The sequence below is a fragment of the Anolis carolinensis genome, chromosome 5 (assembly GCF_035594765.1).
Source record: "Anolis carolinensis isolate JA03-04 chromosome 5, rAnoCar3.1.pri, whole genome shotgun sequence".
In the NCBI taxonomy this organism is placed as follows: Eukaryota; Metazoa; Chordata; class Lepidosauria; order Squamata; family Dactyloidae; genus Anolis; species Anolis carolinensis.
This window is the reverse complement of record NC_085845.1, coordinates 124,509,743-124,532,919: the sequence shown is the minus strand read 5'-3', so window position 1 is coordinate 124,532,919 and position 23,177 is coordinate 124,509,743. Positions and strand designations below refer to the sequence as shown.

At 41.6% G+C, this 23,177-nt stretch overlaps 1 protein-coding gene across 5 annotated transcripts in view; it reads left to right on the top strand.

Moving 5' to 3' along the window:
• The window catches only part of arap2 (ArfGAP with RhoGAP domain, ankyrin repeat and PH domain 2), a 198,185-nt gene that overhangs the window by 17,114 nt on the left and 157,894 nt on the right, over positions 1-23,177 (top strand). For 3 of the 5 annotated variants that reach the window (XM_062982213.1, XM_062982214.1, XM_062982212.1), the window contains exon 2: positions 13,682-14,749. The exons of the other annotated variants lie outside the window; for them this stretch is intronic. In XM_062982213.1, coding sequence (XP_062838283.1) covers positions 13,851-14,749 — 899 coding nt within the window. In that variant the 5' untranslated portion in view covers positions 13,682-13,850. The remainder of the gene's footprint in view (positions 1-13,681; positions 14,750-23,177) is intronic. 5 annotated transcript variants of the gene reach the window in all.

The window sequence follows — 23,177 nt, the reverse complement described above, 5'->3', positions numbered from 1 at the left end:
ACCCATTGTTTGACAACATTTTCCCTCTTGAGCAACTACATTACGCTATGAAATAACCCTCTGCTATTCTGTCATAAATCTTGGCAATCTCTGCTGGCTAAAAAAGGATTGGCAGTGATGTTTTAAACATTCATTTTTTTACTTCTTGCAATCTTCACTTCTCTTCCTGTGCATTCCTTTGTCTGCTTTTGTCATATGATTTTCCATCTCACAATTCTCTCTTTGCCAATTCCTGTTCTTTTTCTAGGCATAATAATTTCTAATTTTGATTTTTGTCCTGGGCTCTTGTATTTGCAGTGATTTGACTTGATTTTGTGTTGAAGGTCATTCTAGTTTCTAATGCAATTTATCAGTGGGAACGGATACCTTTCATTTTCAGTAGGCACTGAAATCATTCTGAGTTTGAATCTCCATCAGATCTTCTGAACATTTTGGTTCATAGTACCCTTAGTGCAGTGGTTCCTAATCTTTGGACCTCCAGGTGTTTTGGACCTCAACTCCCAGAAATCCCAGCCAGCTTACCAGCTGTTAGGAACTGTGGAAGCTGAAGTCCAAAACACCTGGAGGTCCAAAGTTTGGGAACCACTGCTTTAATGTATCAGCAAGTTTTTCATGGTGCTCCTGGCTACAAGGGAAAAAAAATTAAAGTTCTATTCAACTTTGGGCCCATCCATATTACAGAGTTATAGCAATGTTCTTCTACTCTTTACTGATATTGCTCCATCCTATAAAATCCAGGACTTTGTAGATTGAAATGCTCTGGCTGAGGATTCTAAATGCTGTTCCTTAAACTGCAAATCCCAGAATTCTATAGAATAGTACAGTGGCAACTAAAGTGGAATCATAGGACTATACAGTAGAGTCTCACTCAGAGGCGGTTCAACCACCAGGCCAACTAGGCAGTTGCCTGTGGCGCCATCTTGTTGGGGGTGCCATCGAGGCAACTCCTGTCTCCTGCAGCCTGCCTCTGCCGCCACGCCTCCCTCCGCAAGGAAGGAGCCGAGGTTGCCGTTTGGGGAGCAGAGAAGCAGTGCTTCTCTGTTGGAGTATGGTTGTATTTGTATGAAATGTAAATCAAGTGTTTACTGCTGATGAGCTAGAGTGTGTATTTTCAGTAATGAAATAGTTAACAGCAGGCTAGTTTTGACTGACAGCCTGTTGTGATTACTGTGACCTATGAGGTTTGATTTCCGGCCTTTGAGGGTTGGAACTTCCTCCGGACTGAGGAATGTTGTTTATCTTATTTGTGGAATTCGGCTTGAGCTTTCTCTGAAGATGGACTATGAATGCTATGCTCTGAAGCCGAGAAATGCAAACTGTAAATAGACATGTAAATAAAGTTAATCAACAGTTGGACTTCGTCTGCTGGAGTGTTTGTTTGACCAGTGCTGTTTCTCAGCATGGGAATACAGTCTGGAGAAGGAGGTGACACCGGGATGATGAATTTTGGAATTCACTCTGCTCCTCATCATCCCCTGACATTCTCTGCTCCACAAAGCCTCGAATGCCTCCCTTCTTGCCAGGAATGTGTTTGGGGTTTTGCAGAGCAGAGAAGCCACCGAACGCCTTCCTGGCAAGGCCGCCTCGCCAGGAAGGCGTTCAGCGGTTTGGGGAGCAGAGAAGTGCTGCTTCTCTACTCCCCAAAGCGGTGACCTCGCCAGGAAGGCCTTGCCAGGAAGGCGTTCGGGGCTTTAGGGAGCAGAGAAGCGCTGAATGCCTTCCTGGCGAGAATGAAAGTGTTCACCGCTTTGCCTCGCCAGGAAGGCGTTCGGGGCCTTGCAGAGCAAAGAAGTGCTGCTTTTCTGCTCCCCAAACCACCAAACGTCTTCCTGGCAAAGTCTTCCTGGTGACGCCTCACCAGGAAGGCCTCGCCAGGAAGGCCTCACCAGGAAGCGAGTCCTTCCTGGTGAGGTCTTCCCCTTCCGCTCAGCGCTCTGGTGAGCAACGGGCAGCCCAGCACTCACCGGGCAGCCCAGCACCCAGCACTCCCCTGGTGCCCGCGCCAGGCCTCCCCTGGTGCCCGCGCTAGGCCTCCCCTGGTGCCCGCGCTGGGCCTCCCCCGGTGCCGGCACTGTGCCCGCGTTTGGGGGCCTTCAGAGATTGTGAGGTAAGTGGGATTTATATATCTGTAGAAGGTCCAGTGTAGGAGAAAGAACTTTAATTAATCACCTTGATTAGCATTTAATGACCCTGTGGCTTCAAGGCCTGGTTTTTTCTTGCCTGAGAGAATCTTTTTTTGGGAGGTGTTAGCTGTCCCTGATTGTTTACTGTCTGGATTTCTCCTGTTTTCAGAGTGTTATTCTTTATTTATTGTCCTGATTTTAGAGGGTTTTTTTTTAATACCGGGGGCTATCTAGGTTATCCAAGTCCACACTGCCCTATATCCCTGTTCAATGTTTGGTGCTAAATTCGCAAATATAGTAATTCCTGCATAACATTACCATGTATTGAACTGCTTTTTCTGTTGATTTGTTGTAAAACATGATGTTTTGGTACTTAATTTGTAAAATCATAACCTATTTTGATGTTTAATAGGCTTTTCCTTAATCCTTCCTTATTATCCAACATTTTCGCTTATCCAACACTTTTATTTTTCAGTGACTGGTTTGGGGGGGGCACCAAAATTCTGTTCACCTACACTTGAAAAATACCTAGGGTCGGCTCTGGTCTCACTTATCCAAGCTTCACTTATCCAAGGTTCTATATTATCCAAGGCAGTCTGCCTTTTTGTTGTCATTATTTTTGTAGTAAATGTTGCAATGTTTTGGTGCTAAATTCGTAAATATAGTAATTTCTACATAACAGTACTGTGTATTGAAGTGCTTTTTCTGTCAGTTTCTTATAAAACATGATGTTTTGGTGCCTAATTTGTAAAATCATAACCTAATTTGATGTTTAATAGGCTTTTCCTTAATGCCTCTTTATTATCCAACATATTTGCTTATCCAATATTCTGCCAGCCCGTTTATCTTGGATAAGTGAGACTCTACTGTAATTGTATAATCTGAATGGACCTGTGTCTTCTCAATGTGAAACCATTTTCCTACCTGCTTTCTTAGCATTCCTGCTACGTTCTACATATATTGAAACAGTGGGTAGGATAAACATGGATGAAAGAAACATGTAGCATCCTTTTGGGGAATCATTGGGATGAAAACAAAAAGGTACAATCTATCAATATAATAAAAGTGTGTGTATGTATGTATGTATGTATGTATGTATGTGATAGTGTATGTTTGTGGCAGCTTTCCTCTTGGCTCCCACCTTCAGAGACCACTGAGATCACCACCAATGACTGACCTGGACCAAACTTGGGATACTGATCCCCCATTACCAATTATCTGTCCTGTTGAGGTTTGGGGAATTATGGACCCTGGATGATGGGATTTGCAGTAACTCCACCCATATCCAGAGACTACTGCTAACCCCATCAGCCATGTATCTGCACCAATTTCTAATGGGTCCATTCAGAGCATCCAAAAACAAACAATGCCTTTTTCAAATGACCTGGACATCACTAAACATACCCAAGCTAGCTGTTTATAAAGATAGCTCTTTCCACCTTCAATGGGCTAATAAAGCCTGGGAACTTTGATTTCAAGATATCTTATCTAAATTAGCTGTTTTCCTTGGGGATGGATTTATAGGATGCTATTTCAGGTGACAGTGAGAGAGTGAGGACCCTTTCCTGCCTCATTCTCCAGAAAGAAAATACTGTCGTCTTATTCCACATCCTTTATTGGATAAATGGAGTCATGCAGAGAATGAGCCCACTTGGCAGCTGTCCCTAACCTGCTTCCTAATAAAGGCAATCAGTATCCCATGGTGGCCCTTTGAGATCTTGTTATGCTCTAGGGTACTTCCCAAAATTGACAACAGCAGTTCTAAACTCTAAGGGAGCTGTCCAAGACATTGGACCTGTTCGGGGTGTAGGGCTCAGTACCATGGATAGCTCTTTTAATGTCAGAGTTTACTAAAACTAAAGTGGATTTTCCTCCTTGTTGACATAGAAGCCACCAGGGCAGTCAAGAGTCCATCTGCTGAGACCATGGTGCCACGTAGAAAGATTAGTGTTGCGTCCAAGAACACAGATTTCTTAGGAGTAGGAGTGGAACACAGCTTTAGAAAACATTATGTCAACAAGGAAAAAAGACAAACTAAAACAGTGCTTTTTAAAAAAATAGTAGCAGAATTAGTCTCTTGTAGCATTAAAAAAAAGGAAGAGGTGATTAAAAAGTTGTTGCAATGTGTTGTTGAAGGCTTTCATGGCTGGAATCGCTGGGTTGCTATGAGTTATCTGGGCTGTATGGCCATATTCCAGAAGCATTATCTCCTGATGTTTTGCCAGATGTGGGTGAAATGTCAGGAGATAATGATTCTGGAATATGGCCATACAGCCCTGATAACTCACAGCAACCCAATTGTTGTAATGTCCGTTATATATTCCCCTCTTCATGAATACATGATTAATGTAAGCTGGAAAACTACAAATGCCATTTTTAATTTTTTAATTTTGGATACAGAGTTGAAGAACTCCTTTAAAGTTCAGGCTAAACCTCAGATAAGATTAATCTCTAAATGGCCATGGAATCCAACCTCCGTTACTAGCATTTATTTTAAAATCAGTGATTAAAGAGTTTGTGCAATAGTAATAGAGTTTGTGTAATACTAAAAGCTTGTGTGGGCTGTGAATGGAAAGTTTGAATCCTCTATTTGTCATAGCTGTCCTGAGGCAAACTATTCGTTCTTGAGGTCCAGCCACATTACCTAATTATAGTACTATTATGCCTCTTTAACTGCCGTGGCTAATCCTTTGAAATGCTGAGTTTGGCCATTTAGAAAACACATTTAGAATTCTCAGACATTAATGTCAAACCAAGGGAGCATCATACTGTAGAATCAATGTATTTCAACTGCAGTGGCTCAACAATATGGAATCTCTGCCAAAGAGTGCTAGTGCCAAACTACAAACCCCAAGATTCTGTGGGATGGAACCAGGGCAATTAAAGTGAAATAACAGTGCAATACTTCTGCAGTGTGAATGGGCCTCAGGTTTTAATTACCTCATCTGCATGATAGGAGAGAAAATGTGTAACCTTGCAGTGAGAATTGTAATTACTGTGTATACTCGAGTATAAGATGAATTTCCAGCCCTTTTTAGGGCTGAAAAAGCTTCTTTCAGCTTATACTTGAGTGAGGGTCCTGGCCGGCTTATATTCGGGTTGGCTTATACTCGAGTATATATGCAATCAGAATTGGATAGTCTTATCTTATTAAAATATTATCTAAAATTACAGTTTTATTTATATATTAAAAATATTTAACTTACTGATGTCTCAATTAATATAATTTTATTAGTATCTATTAGGAATATGTTCCATATATATTTCCTTTGTTTCTTTTGTGCTTTCGTTTCGTGTCGACTGTTAGTCTACACAAAACAAATTATGACATTTTCGTACGAAATGATAGGCAAAACAAAATGAAAGCCGCACAGTCATTGTGCTTGCTTTCATTTTCTGCCACATGGCCTATATTCCTGCAATCAATTTCTCATGTGTCAGAGAAGGAGGCGGGGAGGAGGTGATCCTTGGCCAATTGGAGGCCAAGGAATCACCAAAGTGGGCTGGGCAGGGAGGGTATATAAGGAGAGGGGACTGCCCCTAAAGCAGAAGTTAAGAGGACTGGGCCAGCTGGGAGGAAAAGGGAATGCTTTTATAGGGGATTTTATTTATCAAAAGGGAAAAAAATTCACGAGAAATCAGGTGAAGACCCAAACGTTTTAAAAGTTGGTGGACTAAAAGGGGTTGATATGCCCTCTCTGTGTGATTATTTTTACCCCCTAGCTTTAAACCTGAGTGGGGGTCAAGCATCGGAAGCCCTCCCATTGCTGCCAATGGCATGAAAACTTGTTTTTTTCCTAAGAGAGGCGAAAATTCTATTCGTGTAAGCGCCCCATTTTCGGAAACAAATACAAAAATGAGACAAAATGAATGAAACTACACAAAATGAACAACAATTCCATACAGATGCACAACACTAGTATGTATTTTTATTTTTGAAATTTACCAGTAGCTGCTGCATCCTTCATCTTATACTAGAGTCAATACGTTTTCCCAGTTTTTTTGTGGCAAAATTAGGTGCCTTGGCTTATATTCGGGTTTGCTTATACTATAGTATATATAGGGCATACTATGCAGAATACTTTAAAAATCTGTAAACAAAATTCCTGCCCCCTACAACTCTGTTGAACTCTGAATAGTATAGTACAGGGGTCCCCAAACTTTTTAAACGGGGGGCCAGTTAACAGTCCCTCAGACCGTTGGAGGGCCGGACTATAGTTTTTTAAAAAAAAACTATGAACAAATGCCTATGCACATGGCACATATTTTATTTTGAGGTTAAAAAAAGAAACAAATACAGCCTCAATGTTAATAATAATAATAATAATAATAATAATAATAATAATAATAATAAAGAGGGTTGGAAGAAACCCTTGGGCCATTTAGTCCAACCCCTTTCTGCCTTTCTGCACCAAAAGCACAGCAAGGAACCCCTGACAGATGGCCACCCAGACTCAATGTTACTAATAATAATAAAATAATGGAGAGGGTTGGAAGAGACCCTTGGGCCATTTAGTCCAACCCCCTTCTGCCTTTGTGCACCAAAAGCACAGCAAAGCACCCCTGACAGATGGCCACCCATCCTCAATGTTACTAATAATAATAAAATAATGGAGAGGGTTGGAAGAGACCCTTGGGCCATTTAGTCCAACCCCCTTCTGCCTTTGTGCACCAAAAGCACAGCAAAGCACACCTGACAGATGGCCACCCATCCTCAATGTTAATAATAATAATAATAATAATAATAATAATAATAATAATAATAATAATAATACTGGAGAGGCCCCACTAAGGCCTCCAGCCCAGGGAGAAATCCGAAATAGCAATATACTCCAGATTTCTCCCAGGACTGGAAGCCTGAGTGGGGAAAGAAACTCTCCCTCACTAAGGCCTCCAACCCAGGGAGAAATCCGGAGTATATTGCTAATCAAGAATAGCAATGTACTCCAGATTTCTCCCAGGACTGGAATTCTGAGTGGGGAAAGAATCTCTCCCTCACTCAGGCCTCCAGCCCAGGGAAAAATCCGGAGTATATTGCTAATCAAGAATAGCAATATACTCCAGATTTCTTCCTGGACTGGAAGTCTGAGTGGGGAAAGAAACTCTCCCTCACTCAGGCCTCCAGCCCAGGGAAAAATCCAGAGTATATTGCTAATCAGAAATAGCAATATACTCCAGATTTCTCCCAGGACTGGAATTCTGAGTGGGGAAAGAAACTCTCCCTCACTCAGGCCTCCAGCCCAGGGAAAAATCCGGAGTATATTGCTAATCAGAAATAGCAATATACTCCAGATTTCTCCCAGGACTGGAATTCTGAGTGGGGAAAGAAACTCTCCCTCACTCAGGCCTCCAGCCCAGGGAAAAATCCGGAGTATATTGCTAATCAGAAATAGCAATATACTCCAGATTTCTCCCTGGACTGGAAGCCTGAGTAGGGAAAGAAACTCTCCCTCACTCAGGCCTCCAGCCCAGGGAAAAATCCGGAGTATATTGCTAATCAGAAATAGCAATATACTCCAGATTTCTCCCTGGACTGGAAGTCTGAGTGGTGAAAGAAACTCTCCCTCACTCAGGCCTCCAGCCCAGGGAAAAATCCGGAGTATATTGCTAATCAGAAATAGCAATATACTCCAGATTTCTCCCAGGACTGGAAGCCTGAGTGGGGAAAGAAACTCTCCCTCACTCAGGCCTCCAGCCCAGGGAGAAATCCGGAGTATATTGCTAATCAAGAATAGCAATATACTCCAGATTTCTCCCTGGACTGGAAGTCTGCGTGGGGAAAGAAACTCTCCCTCACTCAGGCCTCCAACCCAGGGAGAAATCCGGAGTATATTGCTAATCAGAAATAGCAATATACTCCAGATTTCTCCCAGGACTGGAAGCCTGAGTAGGGAAAGAAACTCTCCCTCACTCAGGCCTCCAGCCCAGGGAAAAATCCGGAGTATATTGCTAATCAGAAATAGCAATATACTCCAGATTTCTCCCTGGACTGGAAGCCTGAGTAGGGAAAGAAACTCTCCCTCACTCAGGCCTCCAGCCCAGGGAAAAATCCGGAGTATATTGCTAATCAGAAATAGCAATATACTCCAGATTTCTCCCTGGACTGGAAGCCTGAGTAGGGAAAGAAACTCTCCCTCACTCAGGCCTCCAGCCCAGGGAAAAATCCGGAGTATATTGCTAATCAGAAATAGCAATATACTCCAGATTTCTCCCAGGACTGGAAGCCTGAGTAGGGAAAGAAACTCTCCCTCACTCAGGCCTCCAGCCCAGGGAAAAATCCGGAGTATATTGCTAATCAGAAATAGCAATATACTCCAGATTTCTCCCTGGACTGGAAGCCTGAGTAGGGAAAGAAACTCTCCCTCACTCAGGCCTCCAGCCCAGGGAAAAATCCGGAGTATATTGCTAATCAGAAATAGCAATATACTCCAGATTTCTCCCTGGACTGGAAGCCTGAGTAGGGAAAGAAACTCTCCCTCACTCAGGCCTCCAGCCCAGGGAAAAATCCGGAGTATATTGCTAATCAGAAATAGCAATATACTCCAGATTTCTCCCTGGACTGGAAGCCTGAGTGGGGAAAGAAACTCTCCCTCACTCAGGCCTCCAGCCCAGGGAGAAATCCGGAGTATATTGCTGATCAACGTATTGCTAAACCTGGAGGAAACATACCTTAGTAATTAATAATTAATTAAATAATAGTTAAAATACCTTTTGATCAGCAGTAAAAGGTAAGGCTCCTCCACAGCTTATGCAGGGAGCGTGGGGAGCCAGGTGAGGCTCAAAGGCTCATAGAGCAGAAAAGTGGCCGGGAAGGCGGAAAGGCAAGTCTCCAAGGCTTGTGCAGGGAGCGGGACAATGCAGGAAAGGGAGGAAAGCTGCCGCGGGCCGGATAAATGGCTCCGGCGGGCCGGATCTGGCCCGCGGGCCTTAGTTTGGGGACCCCTGGTATAGTATGTCAGCCTCAATCACTCAGTACTCACCTTCTTACAAATAACAATAAAAAACCTTCAGACGTTTACATCAACTCCTTTCCTCTGTCCTCTGAAAGATGATTGGGGAACAAAAGAGCACTTATTTGTGATCTAGGGAGTTGCTACATACAGTGGAGGTTTGCAGGAAAAAAAATGAAACCCAGCAATATTGTATCATTTTTAAAATAGTTACAATACAAGATGCAAACTTTCTGATGAAGTCAACTCCTTGGTTTGAGAAAGCTTTATGTCTTAAAAATATTGTTGGGAAATTGCTATGAGACACTTTATAGCTTTTGTTGCAACTGACTTGCCTCACTAGAAGCAAGCAAGCAAGCAAGCAAGCAAACCAACCAGCAGAGTGGTTTCCACTGCTTGCAGTAACACAGTATTCTCTAGATCTTTTAGCTCTGATGTTAAAAACTGATTTCTGTTTGGCTGTGATCTGGGCACAAATGAAGCCTTGTGCACAAAGAATGGAGAGCCTGCCATTGGCAAAGAGGTGGGAGAGTTGCAAAGTATTTTAATTGCAAATTTCTGCTACATGGGAATAAAGAAGTTAGAGTTCTTTATTCCCTACTTTCCTTTCACAGATAAATAAATACTGTTCTGTTCCAAAAGGCATTTCAAGAGTGACTGTGTAAACCTATCTCGCTTAGACTGAATTGTCCAAATTGTATTTGTGGGCCTGTGTGTATGCATGCATCTATGTGTTAAATTATGTATTCTGATTTTTAATTTTTTGATTGCTTAATCCTATTTTAACTTTGGCATCCTGTGACTTTTAAACAATGTGTTTTTTAAAATTTATGAATCGCTTTTAAGTACTGAGTGGGGAAATAGGCAAGATAGTAACAACAATAACAAGGTTGAGTATCCCTTATCCAAAATGCTTGGGGCCAAAAGTGACGCTTGAGGCTCAGGTGTCGGCGGTGGCCGGGAGGGCCTTCGCACAACTCAAACTTGTGCGCCAACTGCGACCATACCTCGTGAAGTCTGACTTGACCACGGTGGTGCATGCCTTAGTTAACTCTAGACTGGACTACTGTAATGCGCTCTACGTGGGGCTTCCCTTGAAGACGGCCCGGAAACTACAATTGGTTCAGCGCTCGGCGGCCAGATTAATTACAGGGGCGAGCTACAGGGAGAGATCTACTCCCCTGTTCAAAGAGCTCCACTGGCTGCCGTTCACCTTCCGGTCCCAATTCAAGGTGAATACCATCATTTATAAGGCCCTAAACGGTTTGGGACCCACCTACCTTCGTGACCGTATCTCCTATTATAAACCTGTTCGATCCCTCCGCTCATCCGGGGAGGCCCTTCTTTCGCCACTGCCTTTATCCCAGGCCCGTCTAGTGGGAACGAGAGAGAGGGCCTTTTCTGCTGTGGCCCCCCGACTGTGGAATTCATTGCCCTCTGAGATCAGGCAAGCCCCCACCTTATTGGCTTTTAAGAAAGATCTAAAAACATGGCTTTTTCGTTGTGCCTTCGGGGAGTAAATGTTATATACCTTTTTGATTACTCCCCTTGGACTTTATCCTTTGGACTGTTTGGACTGTTCCATCTTATACCCCTGTTCTCTTTATTTATATGCCTCTCTCTCCCGAGTTTTTAATTAAATGTTCATGTGGCCCGCCCTGTCTGCTCTGATTTGTGTTGTAATGTATATGATTATTTTTGTACTATTATATTGGGTTATGATATATTGTTTTATTTTGTTATATTGTATGGTGTCTGGGCATGGCCCCATGTAAGCCGCCCCGAGTCCCCATCGGGGAGATGGTGGCGGGTTATAAATAAAGTTTTATTATTATTATTATTATTTTAGATTTTGGATTTTAAAATTTGTTTTTGGAATCCTTGCATTTGTATATATGTACACAATGAGATATCTTGGAGAATGTACCCAAATCTAAACAAATATAGAAAGCTTGTGTTTTTAAACTTTATTTAAATGTTATTTTAAGATGTTGTTGGCTCAGCAGATTAAACCGCTGAGCTGCTGAACTTGCTGATTGAAAAGGTCAGTGGTTCTAATCCGGGGAGTGGGGTGAGCTCCCACTGTTAGCCCCAGCTTCTGCCAACCTAGCAGTTCAAAAACATGCAAATATGAGTACATCAATAGGTACTGCTCCAGTGGGAAGGTAACGGCGTTCTAGGCAGTCATGCCACCCACACGACCTTGGAGATGTCAACGGACAACGCCGTCTCTTCAGCTTCGAAATTGAGATGTGCACAACCCCCATAGTTGGATATGACTAGACTTAATGTCAGGGGTAAACCTTTACCTTTATATTGCACAGGGTATTGAATGTATGACTTTGTTTGAAAGTCACCCTGAGTCCCATTGGGGGGAGAGGGCAGGTTAGAAATAAAGTTATTATATATAAATACCTTATACACATAGTTTGAAAATAATTTATACAGTACAGTAAATTCTCACTTATCCAACATAAAAGGGCCGGCAGAATGTTGGATAAGTGAATATGTTGGATAATAAGGAGAGATTAAGAAAAAGCCTATTAAACATCAAAATAGGTTATGATTTTACAAATTAAGCACCAAAACATCATGTTATACAACAAATTTGACAGAAAAAGTAGTTCAATATGAAATAAGGCTATGTAGTAATTACTGTATTTACGAATTTAGCACCAAAATATCACAATGCTTTGAAAACACTGACTACAAAAATGCATTGGATAATCCAGAACGTTGGATAAGTGAATGTTGGATAAGTGAGAGACTACTGTATGTGTAATGGTTTTGTATATAAAATCAAATTTGTGTACCTTGACTCATAATAAAGCAAAGGTGTTGATATCTTACCCACCCATGTGGATAACTTAAGTTTTGGGATATTTTGGATTTTGGAATTCTGCATAAGGTATGCTTAACCTTTCATTAAAAAACACGACTGGAATCTTTGGACAAATTATCATTCTTTTTCAGCAATTGAAGATTATGGCTTTTGGAGGAATAATGTCATATGGTTCATAAGCTTTTCTGAACTCTGCATGGAAAACTATTGGTTGCTTGTAGCTGAGTAAAGCACATTGCTTACGATCAGAGGCATTTTAGTACATTCCTTCATAGCAGTAGAAGTAATAATTGGTTATAAAACCTGGGCAATGGTTTGTTGATTCTTGCTGACCTTTCTAAGTATGCAAAAAAGAACAAACTGATTCTTCTGCTTGATGAAAATACATATTCAGGTCTTGATTTTTTAAACAAAGAAATACGAGTATACAAGTCTAGACTACATCAGTACATTTTACCAATGTGTTCAAATTTTATGTTCATATGTAACATTTGCTGGCAAAGGTGTATGTAAGCTTCTTTTTTGGTAATTTTTTAAAGTTGTTTTGGACATCTATAGTAAGATCTGTTAATGTCAGAGGACACAATAATGTAACATTGCACATATTCTGCATCAGTAAAGGTTTTCCCCTGACATTACGTCTAGTAATGTCCATCTCTGGGGGTTGGTGCTCATCTCCATTTCTAAGCCGAAGAGCCGGTGTTGTCCATAGACACCTTCAAGGTCACGTGGCTGGCATGACTGCATGGAGTACTGTTACCTTCCCGCTGGAGCGGTACCTATTGATGTACACATTTACATGTTTTTAAACTGCTAGGTTGGCAGAAGCTGGGGCTGACAGTGGGAGGTCACCTCGCTCTTCGGATGCGAACTGCTGACCTTTTGGTCAGGAAGTTCAGCAGCTCAGCGGTTTAATCTGCTGTGCCACCAGAGGCACCATATTCTGCATTACCAAAGAGCAAAGAATTTTAGCTACTCTGCCTTTGTGGCAAGAGACAGCAGAATTGGGAGGGTGCAATTTAAGGAAAGGAAGCTTTGAGTAAGCAAAGTAGAAAGTAGGGAGGTGGCATTGGCAAATGCTACAGGTGAAAATGCAGGACTTCAAATGATGTTGGTAGCAGCTTGCAACAGAGATTTGGAGATGTTCACATCACAGTGGCCTTCAGCTACTGGAAGGAAAAAGAGTAGTAGGAGTGGTGGCATGGAGTGGTGCATTGCTGTCACATACACATATGACTATTCCTACCACTGCTGCTGTCTTTCCACTTCCATGATCTGAGCAGCTTTCCCAACAGTTAATCTGCCTCTGAAATCAGCCTGCTTTCAAGCAGCCAAATATCTACTTGATGGTGCAGATTGGCTCATGAAGGACTGGGTGTTGCATCCTTAAAAGGTAACTTTTCCAAGCACAAATGTAACTCCATTACATTTTGTAAAACTAGATTTGACAAGTTGTTTGAATAAATAAATGGTGACAAAAGAAATGATTAATTGCAAGCTTGTGTTTTCTGTTTTATTGTCTTGTGTACAGGCCTTGGGAATTAATAGTTAGAGAGGAAAAGTAATGTGTATGAGAAATCCAATTATACCATCTTCCAACACAAGATAAGCCAATTGCTTAATTACTTTGAGATAATTCTCACCTTTGCAAAGGAAGCATTAAGAATGCTTCCAAGCGTTGTTCTTTATTTGTAGGAAGAAAAATGCTGATCTTATAGTACAAAATACATTTCTAATGAATATACTATTCTACTTTCCTACTATAGGATCTGAATGTATATCAGGCTTCTAAGTCAGTTGCTGCTTTTAAGAAGACACTTCTTCATTCTGCACACAGGACTTCAAGAGGAGATTTGCCTTCATTCTGAATATGTGTGTACAATCTTCGGCTTCTTTTGAGCTCTGAAAAGAAAAGCGAGGCATGAAGTTGCCAGTATGTCCTACTTGGGCATTGATGGAGATGTAAAAAAATTCTTAGCCAGCATTAATTTAGGACAGTATTCTCCAAACTTCCAAAACTTTGGTTATGAGAATTTGCAAGACTGTACACAGATAAATGACTCTGTACTTCAACAGATTGGAGTAACTCCTACGGGGCACCGAAGAAGAATACTCAAGCAGTTGGAGTTTGTGTTTTCAGAAATGCCAGCCAAATGTGCATCTGTTGAAAGCCAGAAAATGGAAAGTGCAGAAGACTTAGGAAATGACATTTCTCCATTATTTTGCCACGATTCCAATAAACACATTTCAGATACACAAGAGGATGAAACAGCTTTCCAAATATCCCATGAATCTGCCATTATGGCTTGTGGCAAACATTGCCTATATAGGGAAAATAAAGAACTTGCCGACCATGCGTCATTGGAAGTCAAAAGCAGCATGTTGGCAGGTTTCAACTCTTTTAACACCTCCTGTCAAAACTTGAGTAGCTCAACAGAAGTTACCACTGATTCAGAAAATGCATTGAAAAATGTGATGTCTCAAAAAGTAATTTCTGTGGATGGTCCTCTTGAAAAAAGCCAGACAGAAGCTGTTAGCACTGAACAACACAATGTTCCCAAGGAAATATCATCTCCTTCCTCTGTTGCATCTTCACCTGGAATAAAATCTCATGATGATGATCGCCTTATGCTTTCGGCATTGAAAAGTTTGACTAATGCTCCACCAAGCAGTCATTTTTTTGAGTTTCAAGGTGAAATGGTTGAAAATGATTTATATAGTGCTTGTAGCCAAAACCCTACACAAGCAGCTTCAAGACCAACTCGGTCATTCATGCTTAGGCATCGCCCTGTTCCAGAAATACCTGACTCGTCCACTACTGAAGCTTCAAAAAGGTAAACATTAAGTACTAATAGATGCAACGCAGATATAGTATTTCTTTTAAGTTTTCAGCACACATCATGTGTTAGCATTTCAGTAATCCCTCCAATCCTGTAGGGGTTATCAATATTATTTTTATTATTTATTACACTTTCAATCAACATAGCATTATATATTGCCATTGATAATATTGTCATGCACGTGGAGAGATTTGATGTAGACACTTCTGGGTACATAATCCATGAATTGCTAAGTGAAAGCAGAAGTTCAGATGTGTGGATAGCAATTCCTGTCATCTCCAACACAATTACTAGCACAATAATTCATATGGACATCATGTGCCCTGAAACCACCATCTCAATACCACAGGGAATTAAATATACTAAAATATTTGTTAACATAAATGGTTCCACATATTGTGCATTCAGCGTGTAGTAAAATCTGGGATTATAATAACAACCTGAAAGGGAAGTAAAATGTCTTCATTTGGTGCCATATAGAAAGCAGTGGGAGGGTTACTCTCAAGAGTGAATTCCATAATCAAAATATCATTGCGAAGAATCCCCTTTCACTCATAGCAACCCTACAAAAGTCATTTTAAGAAGTTGCTTGGAGATTACTTAAGTACATATTGGTAGATGGGGTTTTAGCAAGGTAAACACCTGCACAAATGCTAGATTCACCTCTGCTGTGATTTTGATTTTTGTGGTTGACTCTTCTACATGATTATTTTGCTATACCAGAGATCACTTCACCTAAGCAGGAAGCCTTGTGATACTATTTGGGGTCTCTTCCTTGATAGTTCCAGCAATATCTGACCACTTTTATGGCTTAACTAGCTTGAATATCTGGGGTTGCCTGGGTTATTTGAAAAAGTCATTTTTAATTGTGCAGGATGCATAAGGTTGTCAGTGAACTTCAACTCACATCATGCCAGGTTAACCCATAGAAACTCTATCATGTCAGCTCACCCGTCAGACTACTCTGCAAACGGTGAAAGTGGCACCGACATATCAGTGGTTAAAGTTTGTTATGTTGGGGAAGTTTGCTCTCTAGATGCAACATTGGTGGGGTTTGGTGTGCTCTCTGGTTGCAGGATAAACTACAGCTCTCACCATGGTGGCTCAGTCCCCCTCAATTCCCTCCAGTGGATTCACTTGGTCATGGGGGTTCTGGGTACCAAGTTTGGTCCCAGTTTATTGTCGGTGGCGGGCACAGTGTCTCTGGATGGAGGTGAACTATAACTCCCAAGAAATGAAGGTCAGTTCCCTCCAACCCCTCCAGTGGGTTCAGTTGGTCATGGGGGTTCTGTGTTCCAAGTTAGATCCAGATCCATCATTAGTGGAGATTAGAGTGCTCATTGATTGCATGTGAACTATAAATCCCAGTACCTACAACTCCCAAATGTGAAGACCAATTCCTCCCAAATCCCCCCAATATGTTCTGTTAGTCCTGGGGATTCTGTGTGCCAAATGTGGTCCAGGTTCATTGTCGGTGGGAGTCACAGTGCTGTGTCTTGATGTGACAAAATAATGGAGAATTACAACTTCCATCATGTTGAATCAGTCCCCCAGTTGCTGAACCTCTTCAGTTGTTCAGGTGCTGATTAATTGTTTGTTGTATGCCATAGGAAAGGATAGGAAAGGGTTAAGGGAGAGGCAGTGGGTGGGGTCATGCAAATTCCACACCAATAGAGAGAGAAAGGAACACTGGAAAGTGTCTTTAGTGGACAAAAAAGAGGAAATCTAGGGTGAAGTTGTTTCCGTATGAAAGCCTTCACTTGGGTAGTGGGCAATATGGTGTTTGTGGAGAACATTGGCAGCCCTCTTGGACATGTTCCTGGTGCCCGCTATAACCTGCAATGTTCATTGGGGTGGGGGGGCATTGGTGACTCCTCAGCACTGGGAGTTGTAGCTGTTTGTGGAGGCGGGAGCCTGTCTTTGTAAATGGACACCTGTGCCACACACACACACATGCAGATTCTCACTTTTATTATATGTATAGATAGATAGAGATAGAACCTGGAACTCCAAAGTCTTAACTGAATATTCAAATGTTGATCCTCCAGTTCTGGGAGCCAAAGTCCAGGACTTCAGGAAGACCAACGTTTGGGAATCACTGCTCTAACCACTGTACCACCCAGACTTACTCAAGAAGGCTGAGTATGCCATTTATCTACTTAAAATGGCTTCCGTGATGTTTAAAGCAGATAACTGGGAAACTCCAGCTCAACAATAGCTTGCTGTTCATTTTAACTATTCACAAAACAGCATGCCTAAAGAAAAAAACTTGTTCTTAAAAGAAACAAGTTGGTAGTATTGAAAACAAGAGAGTCTTTTGAGTTCCCTTCCTCTCAATAACAACTAGTTCAATGAACTTCCCCATGACTTGATATGATTTCTCATGTGATTTTCTACCTCCTTTGGTGGCAGCCAGAAGGAGAACTCCACCGGGAATAGCACGATGAAATGCACATGGCGGTAAATTAAGGACATGAGATGGGTTTGAAGGAGAAACTTAGTACCGATTTTGGGCTATCCTTTCAGGCAACAGCCCTGTGTTTTTTTCCAATCTATGGTTCTATTCTAAATTAGCTTTGTGTGAACGACAATGATAATCTCTCTTAATTTTTTATTCTTTTATAAAAGGTAGGGCACAAGCACTACATTTTCTTCCTGCAAAGAAACTGCTGATTTTGAAGGCATGGTGTTTGTTGTTAATGTTGTTTACACTTCTGGTGTTGGACACCCCCCTTCCTCCTTTTCCTTCATCCCTTTTTAAAAAATATCTATATACAGTAGTCTCACTTATCCAAGCTAAACGGGCCGGCAGAAGCTTGGATAAGCAAATATCTTGGATAATAAGGAAGGATTAAGGAAAAGCATATTAAACATCAAATTAGGTTATGATTTTACAAATTGAGCACCAAAACATCATGTTATACAACACATTTGACAGAAAAAGTAGTTCAATACGCAGTAATGTTATGTTGTAATTACTGTATTTACGAATTTAGCACCAAAATATCACGATGTATTGAAATCATTGACTACAAAAATGGCTTTGATAATCCAGAAGCTTGGATAAGCAAGGCTTGGATAAGTGAGACTCTACTGTATTCTTCTTCTCTCATGTGGTTGGGAAATAAATAATTTTAGAGATCATCCTCTGTATTTGAAAATGCCCTCTAGCTTGTTAAGAGCAGTACGCATGTCTTCAAAAATATAAAGAACCTTTACTTTAGATATGAAATGGTACAGTGTAGTGGTATGTAGAGTCTCACTTATCCAACATTCGCTTATCCAACATTCTGGATTATCCAACGCAGTCTGCCTTTTAGTAGTCAATGTTTTTGTAGTCAATGTTTTCAATACATTGTGATATTTTGGTACTAAATTCGCAAATACAGTAATTACTACATAGCATTACTGCGTATTGAACTACTTTTTCTATTAAATTTGTTGTTAAACATGATGTTTTGGTGCCTAATTTGTAAAATCATAACCTAATTTGATGTTTAATAGGCTTTTCCTTAATTCCTGCTTATTATCCAACATATTCGCTTATCCAACATTCTGCCGGCCCGTTTATGTTGGATAAGTGAGACTCTACTGTATTTGGGTAAAAACTTCTCTTGTTTTGTTTCCAGATTTTGTTGTGGGCCTAATCCGTTTTCGGTAAGCCGCCTGAAATTGGGAGGGTTTTTTTTTCAGTTGTTTTGTCTTGGGGCCCAAAAATCGGCCTATAATTGGTGAGGGGATTTCCCACCTACTGACTCCCCTTCCTGAGATGCTCAGCTGTCTGGCAGGCACTGTGCTTCTTCTCTTCCTTCTCCTCCCTCGTGCCCGCAATGCCCCGCATTCACTCATGGGAGTAATGGCCAGGCAGACCCATATTCAGACCTCAGCAAGCAAACAGGAAAGAATCACCGTCCTTCCCTCCTTTCCACTCAGAGAGTGTGGTGGGCGGCGGGGCGTGTGTATGTGGTGGGGTGTGTGACTGTGTAGGCATTTGGCTGCAGTGAGAGACTGAGAGGCGTGCACAAGCTTTCTAGGGCTGCCTGCACACCTCCACCGCACACTCTCCCTGGAAAGGGAGTGTGTGTGTGGTGGGGTGCAGGCAGGCCTGGAAAGTGCACACACACCTCTCAGTGCCTGCCTGCAGCCGAGTGCTGGCATAGTCACCCCCCCCCCCCACACACACACACTAACCTGGAAAGGAGGGAGGGGAGGTGGTTCCTTCCGCCCCTATGCTGAGGTCCGGATGTGGGGCTGTCCGGCCACGACTCCCATGAGTGAATGCTGGGCATTGTGGGCATGAGAAAGGGATGGAGGGAGGAGAGAAAGAGAAGAAGCAGGCTTTTGTGTCGAACTGAGCTTTGAGTGGGGAGGGGGCTTTCTGTTTCATGCTTCCAAATAAATGGAATGAATTTCGCACACATGCCTAGTACAGTGTGGTTAGCTTACTTACTTACTTAGGCGATCCCTCGTAGTTCGAGGATGATGGTCCTCCATTTTTTGGAAGAGGCCTGTGCGTGATTTTTTTTTTTAATATGTGGAGGTCGGTGCACAGCCAGTCAACACACAGTCTTCACAGATTGAGGTCCCAGCAGTGGTGTGATTAACACAACGGGAGTGGCTTCTCAGTCTGTTGCAGCCTTCTTCCACCTTCACAGCCGTTGTAACATGTACCATGTTATCCTCCACCTGCTCCGCCGTTGAGGTCTTTGGGTCTTCGGATTGTTCTTGGTCTGGATCCTCCCCTGTGGCCACTCCTGGGAGTGTGTGACTCCCATGGTTGTGCCCGCAGGTTCATTGGAACACGCAAGCCCCCTCACCACGTCAAGGTGACAATCCATCAAGGGGCAGTGTGGTTAGCAGTATAGCCGTGAACTCATAGACATTTTGTCTATGACATTTTGTCACATTTTATTTAAAGTACCAAAAGTCACTATTTATTTAATTATATATATGGATGGATGGATGGATGGATTGATATATATTGATATTGATATTGATATACCAGTATCTCTGACATACAAAGTAACCATATTGAACATATAGCTCTTGCTTTCTCCAAACCCTTTACTTTTAACCACCCTTCCCTAATGTTTCACCCTGTGGATATTTGTACTACAGCTCTCATAATTCATAGGTACCATGGTTGCTGGGCACTCAACTTGAAGTCACCCTTTGGGTTTCAAACTATTGAAATGCAGCTTTTGAATTTGTTTTGTTATTCTAGAATCACATCTCCTGGTTTTTGCTTCTCTGTAAGATTGGTGGTGGCAAAGTGTGTTAAAGCACTGAGCTGCTGAACTTGCAGACCGAAAGGTCCCAGGTTCAAGCCCCAGGAGCGGTGTGAGCGGCTGCTGTTAGCTCCAGCTTCTGCCAACCTAGCAGTTCGAAAACATGCCAATGTGAGTAGATTAATAGGTACCACTCTGGTGGGAAAGTAACTGCGCTCCATGCAGTCATGCCGGCCACATGACCTTGGAGGTGTCTATGGACAATGCTGGCTCTTCAGCTTAGAAATGGAGATGAGCACCAACCCCCAGAGTCAGACATGACTTAACGTCAGGGGAAACCTTTACCTTTAAGATTGGTGTAATGTTGTGGTTCTACAAACAATTATTTTGTAACCTGAATATTTTGACTATTTTGGTTCATGTGGTAAGTGCCGCAATGCATAGACACTGTTAACATACTGGTTTTTATAACTGTTAAACTGCTGTGGCCTTTTCTTTTCTACCCCGCATGAGAAAAACCTATCTTCTTTAATATTAATGAGAAAACTTTTCTTAGAAGTACATTTCCTGCCTCACCAGGAGTGTCTGGTGGGAGACTGAGAATAACATTGATTACATAATAAATGAAGATTCATTCTTGGGATGGATAATATGTGACATAATAAAATACATAAGCTATAAGATATATGAAGCAACAACTCCTGATGTTCCAGCTGTGCATAAGACAGTTGACAGGCTGATTCAAATGCCATTATATGTTTGTTCACTCTGGCTTGCAAAATCCTAGAGCTAGATCTTGTTTGGCTTATTGCTATAGGCCCATAAGTTGAAAGTGTATAAAACTAGACCAAATTAGTTCTTACAGTAGACCATAAATGGCAATTGTGTTGTCCTTTTTCTCTGTGTAACATTTTGGAATTTTCAGTACATACTGTCACATTATTTGTGTCAGTATGATGTAGTGGCTTGAGTGTTGCACAGCAACTCTGGAAACCAGAGTTTGATCTCCCCTTTAGCTATGGAAAACCACTGGGTGACCTTGGGCTGGTCACACAAATTCCGCCCTATAAAACCCAATAATAGATTCCTCTTAGGGTCACCGTAAGTCAGAAATGACTTGAAGTCAAACAACAATGAGTCCTTGCTATGAGTTTTCTCAGTTGTTCAAACTAGGGGGTCAGTGAAATAGAGCAAGCTTATCTAAACTCACAGCAATGTTGCATTTGACATTTACAGTCCTTAAGTGTTATGGAAGAGGAGAAAAGAGATTCTTGTCTTCCTCACACAGATGCCAATCTAGTACTAAACCCAGTTTGGACAAATAAAACTAGCTGCATTAAGCAAAAGTATTATGAAGTTCATTTCGGAGCTCATTCAAAATTTGATGAATAGTTGGAATTTAAGGTTATGAAACTGAGCCAATACTAGCAAATTGTTGTTGATGTTTTTTTTTCTATTTTATAAGAGCATTCTTTCTCATCCCCCCCCCCCCTCAAGTCATTTCTTGCTTTTAAAGAAGGAGCCTGTAGGGAGCTGTAATGGAATGTTTTCAAATGAGCGAATTGATAGCATGCTCTAACGGTTTAAAAAGATTGTCACATTGTGTTAGGTTATGGTACAGAAGATGAATACTATGACACTATCTCAGTAGTGCCTAGTGTCTTAACAAGATTGAATGAAAATGACGTTATTCTGAAATTTTAATAAAAGCAACAAGCCACAGTTTGCTGTTATGAGAAACCTAAATGATTGAGACAACATCAAAATGACATTTTGCCTATGTGAAGAAATGATTTTTGCAGTGGTTGGAGCAATCACATTTTTATTAGCGGTTAGGATTGTTGATGTACCATTAGAGACCTTATCAGGAACACAGAAAGATTTAATTCACAGTTGAAACACTTCTGCACTAGAAGATAGCTATACGTAGGCTGTGTGCATGTGATGATTTCATAGAGCAAGCTGAAAATCAAGCTTCTAGTCCTTACAATTTTGTTACTAGTTCGACAAAGCTCAAAAACAACAAATTATATTTCCACATACAATACTCTTTCTACTGCCATTTCTCAACTCTCTGCCTGGTCAGGCTATTTATTAGGGTTGTGCAATTTGGCTGAACTTCAATCCGTTTTTGGTATCCAAATTTTGGCAGACCCACTCATCCATTTTCGCAGTCATCCCAAAAATGGCCTGTGTCTGAAAACAGTTTTTGGGTCTGCAGCTGAATTTTTTTTTTGGGGGGGGGGCTCCACGGGCTCCCTATATCATCCATAAAATTGACAACACCTGGAGGGCACATCTGCTACTGTTAGTCCCCCCCCCCCCCAAGTTTCATAATGTTCAGGTTATCCCCTGATTTTCAGGAAATTCTTAACTTTCTAGAAATAAAATATCCTTAAAAAAATACAGGTATGCCCACTCGTCCTGCCCTGTAACTTCTCCAGGAGCAGCAGCAAGGCACCATCACTTCCTTCCAAATGCCAAAGTGTCAAAGATGCAGAGTTCCACATCACACAGCCCACTATTACACTTCCTTTACTAATAAAAAAACATCAGCAGCTTCTTCCAAAGCTTTTGCATTTCTTGTTCTCACAGCATACTGGAAGAGGCCAGCCACCATCCACAAGCAAGCAAGCAGCATGTCGTGTTATGGGGGGTGGGGGGAGAGAAAAATATAAGGAGAGGAGAGAAGAAGCTAAAGAGGGCGAGTCAGGTCTCAGAGCCACCCTAACATTTTTAAAGAAAATACACCCATCCGCCCAAGAGATGCTCTTTCTCCCAAGTCCCCAAACACGCACCCACTCACCTGCACTTTCCAATTCCTAATCCCACTTAATAAAAAAATTCAGGAAATAAAGGAAAATCAAATAATAAAATTGGATTCAATGCTACAAGCCAAACCAAGTCAAAAGCTAAAGCTGCGAGCGGCAATCGGACTGAAGCAACTCTCTCTAGAACCAGAACACAATTGAGAAATGGAGGTGCTTGCTTCATTTATATAGACCGTGCTTGGCTTTCTTCTATTCTGATTGGCTCAACAGGCAGAGCTCACAGGGAAACCAAAAGTAGCTGCAATTGGTAGCAGCATGGCCAGTTTCGGACAAACAATACATGGTGGCAGAGCCCTTGCCATTACGGGCATCCAAATAAGCCAAACCAGCTGAACCAACCAAAGATCATTTTTTAAAAACTGA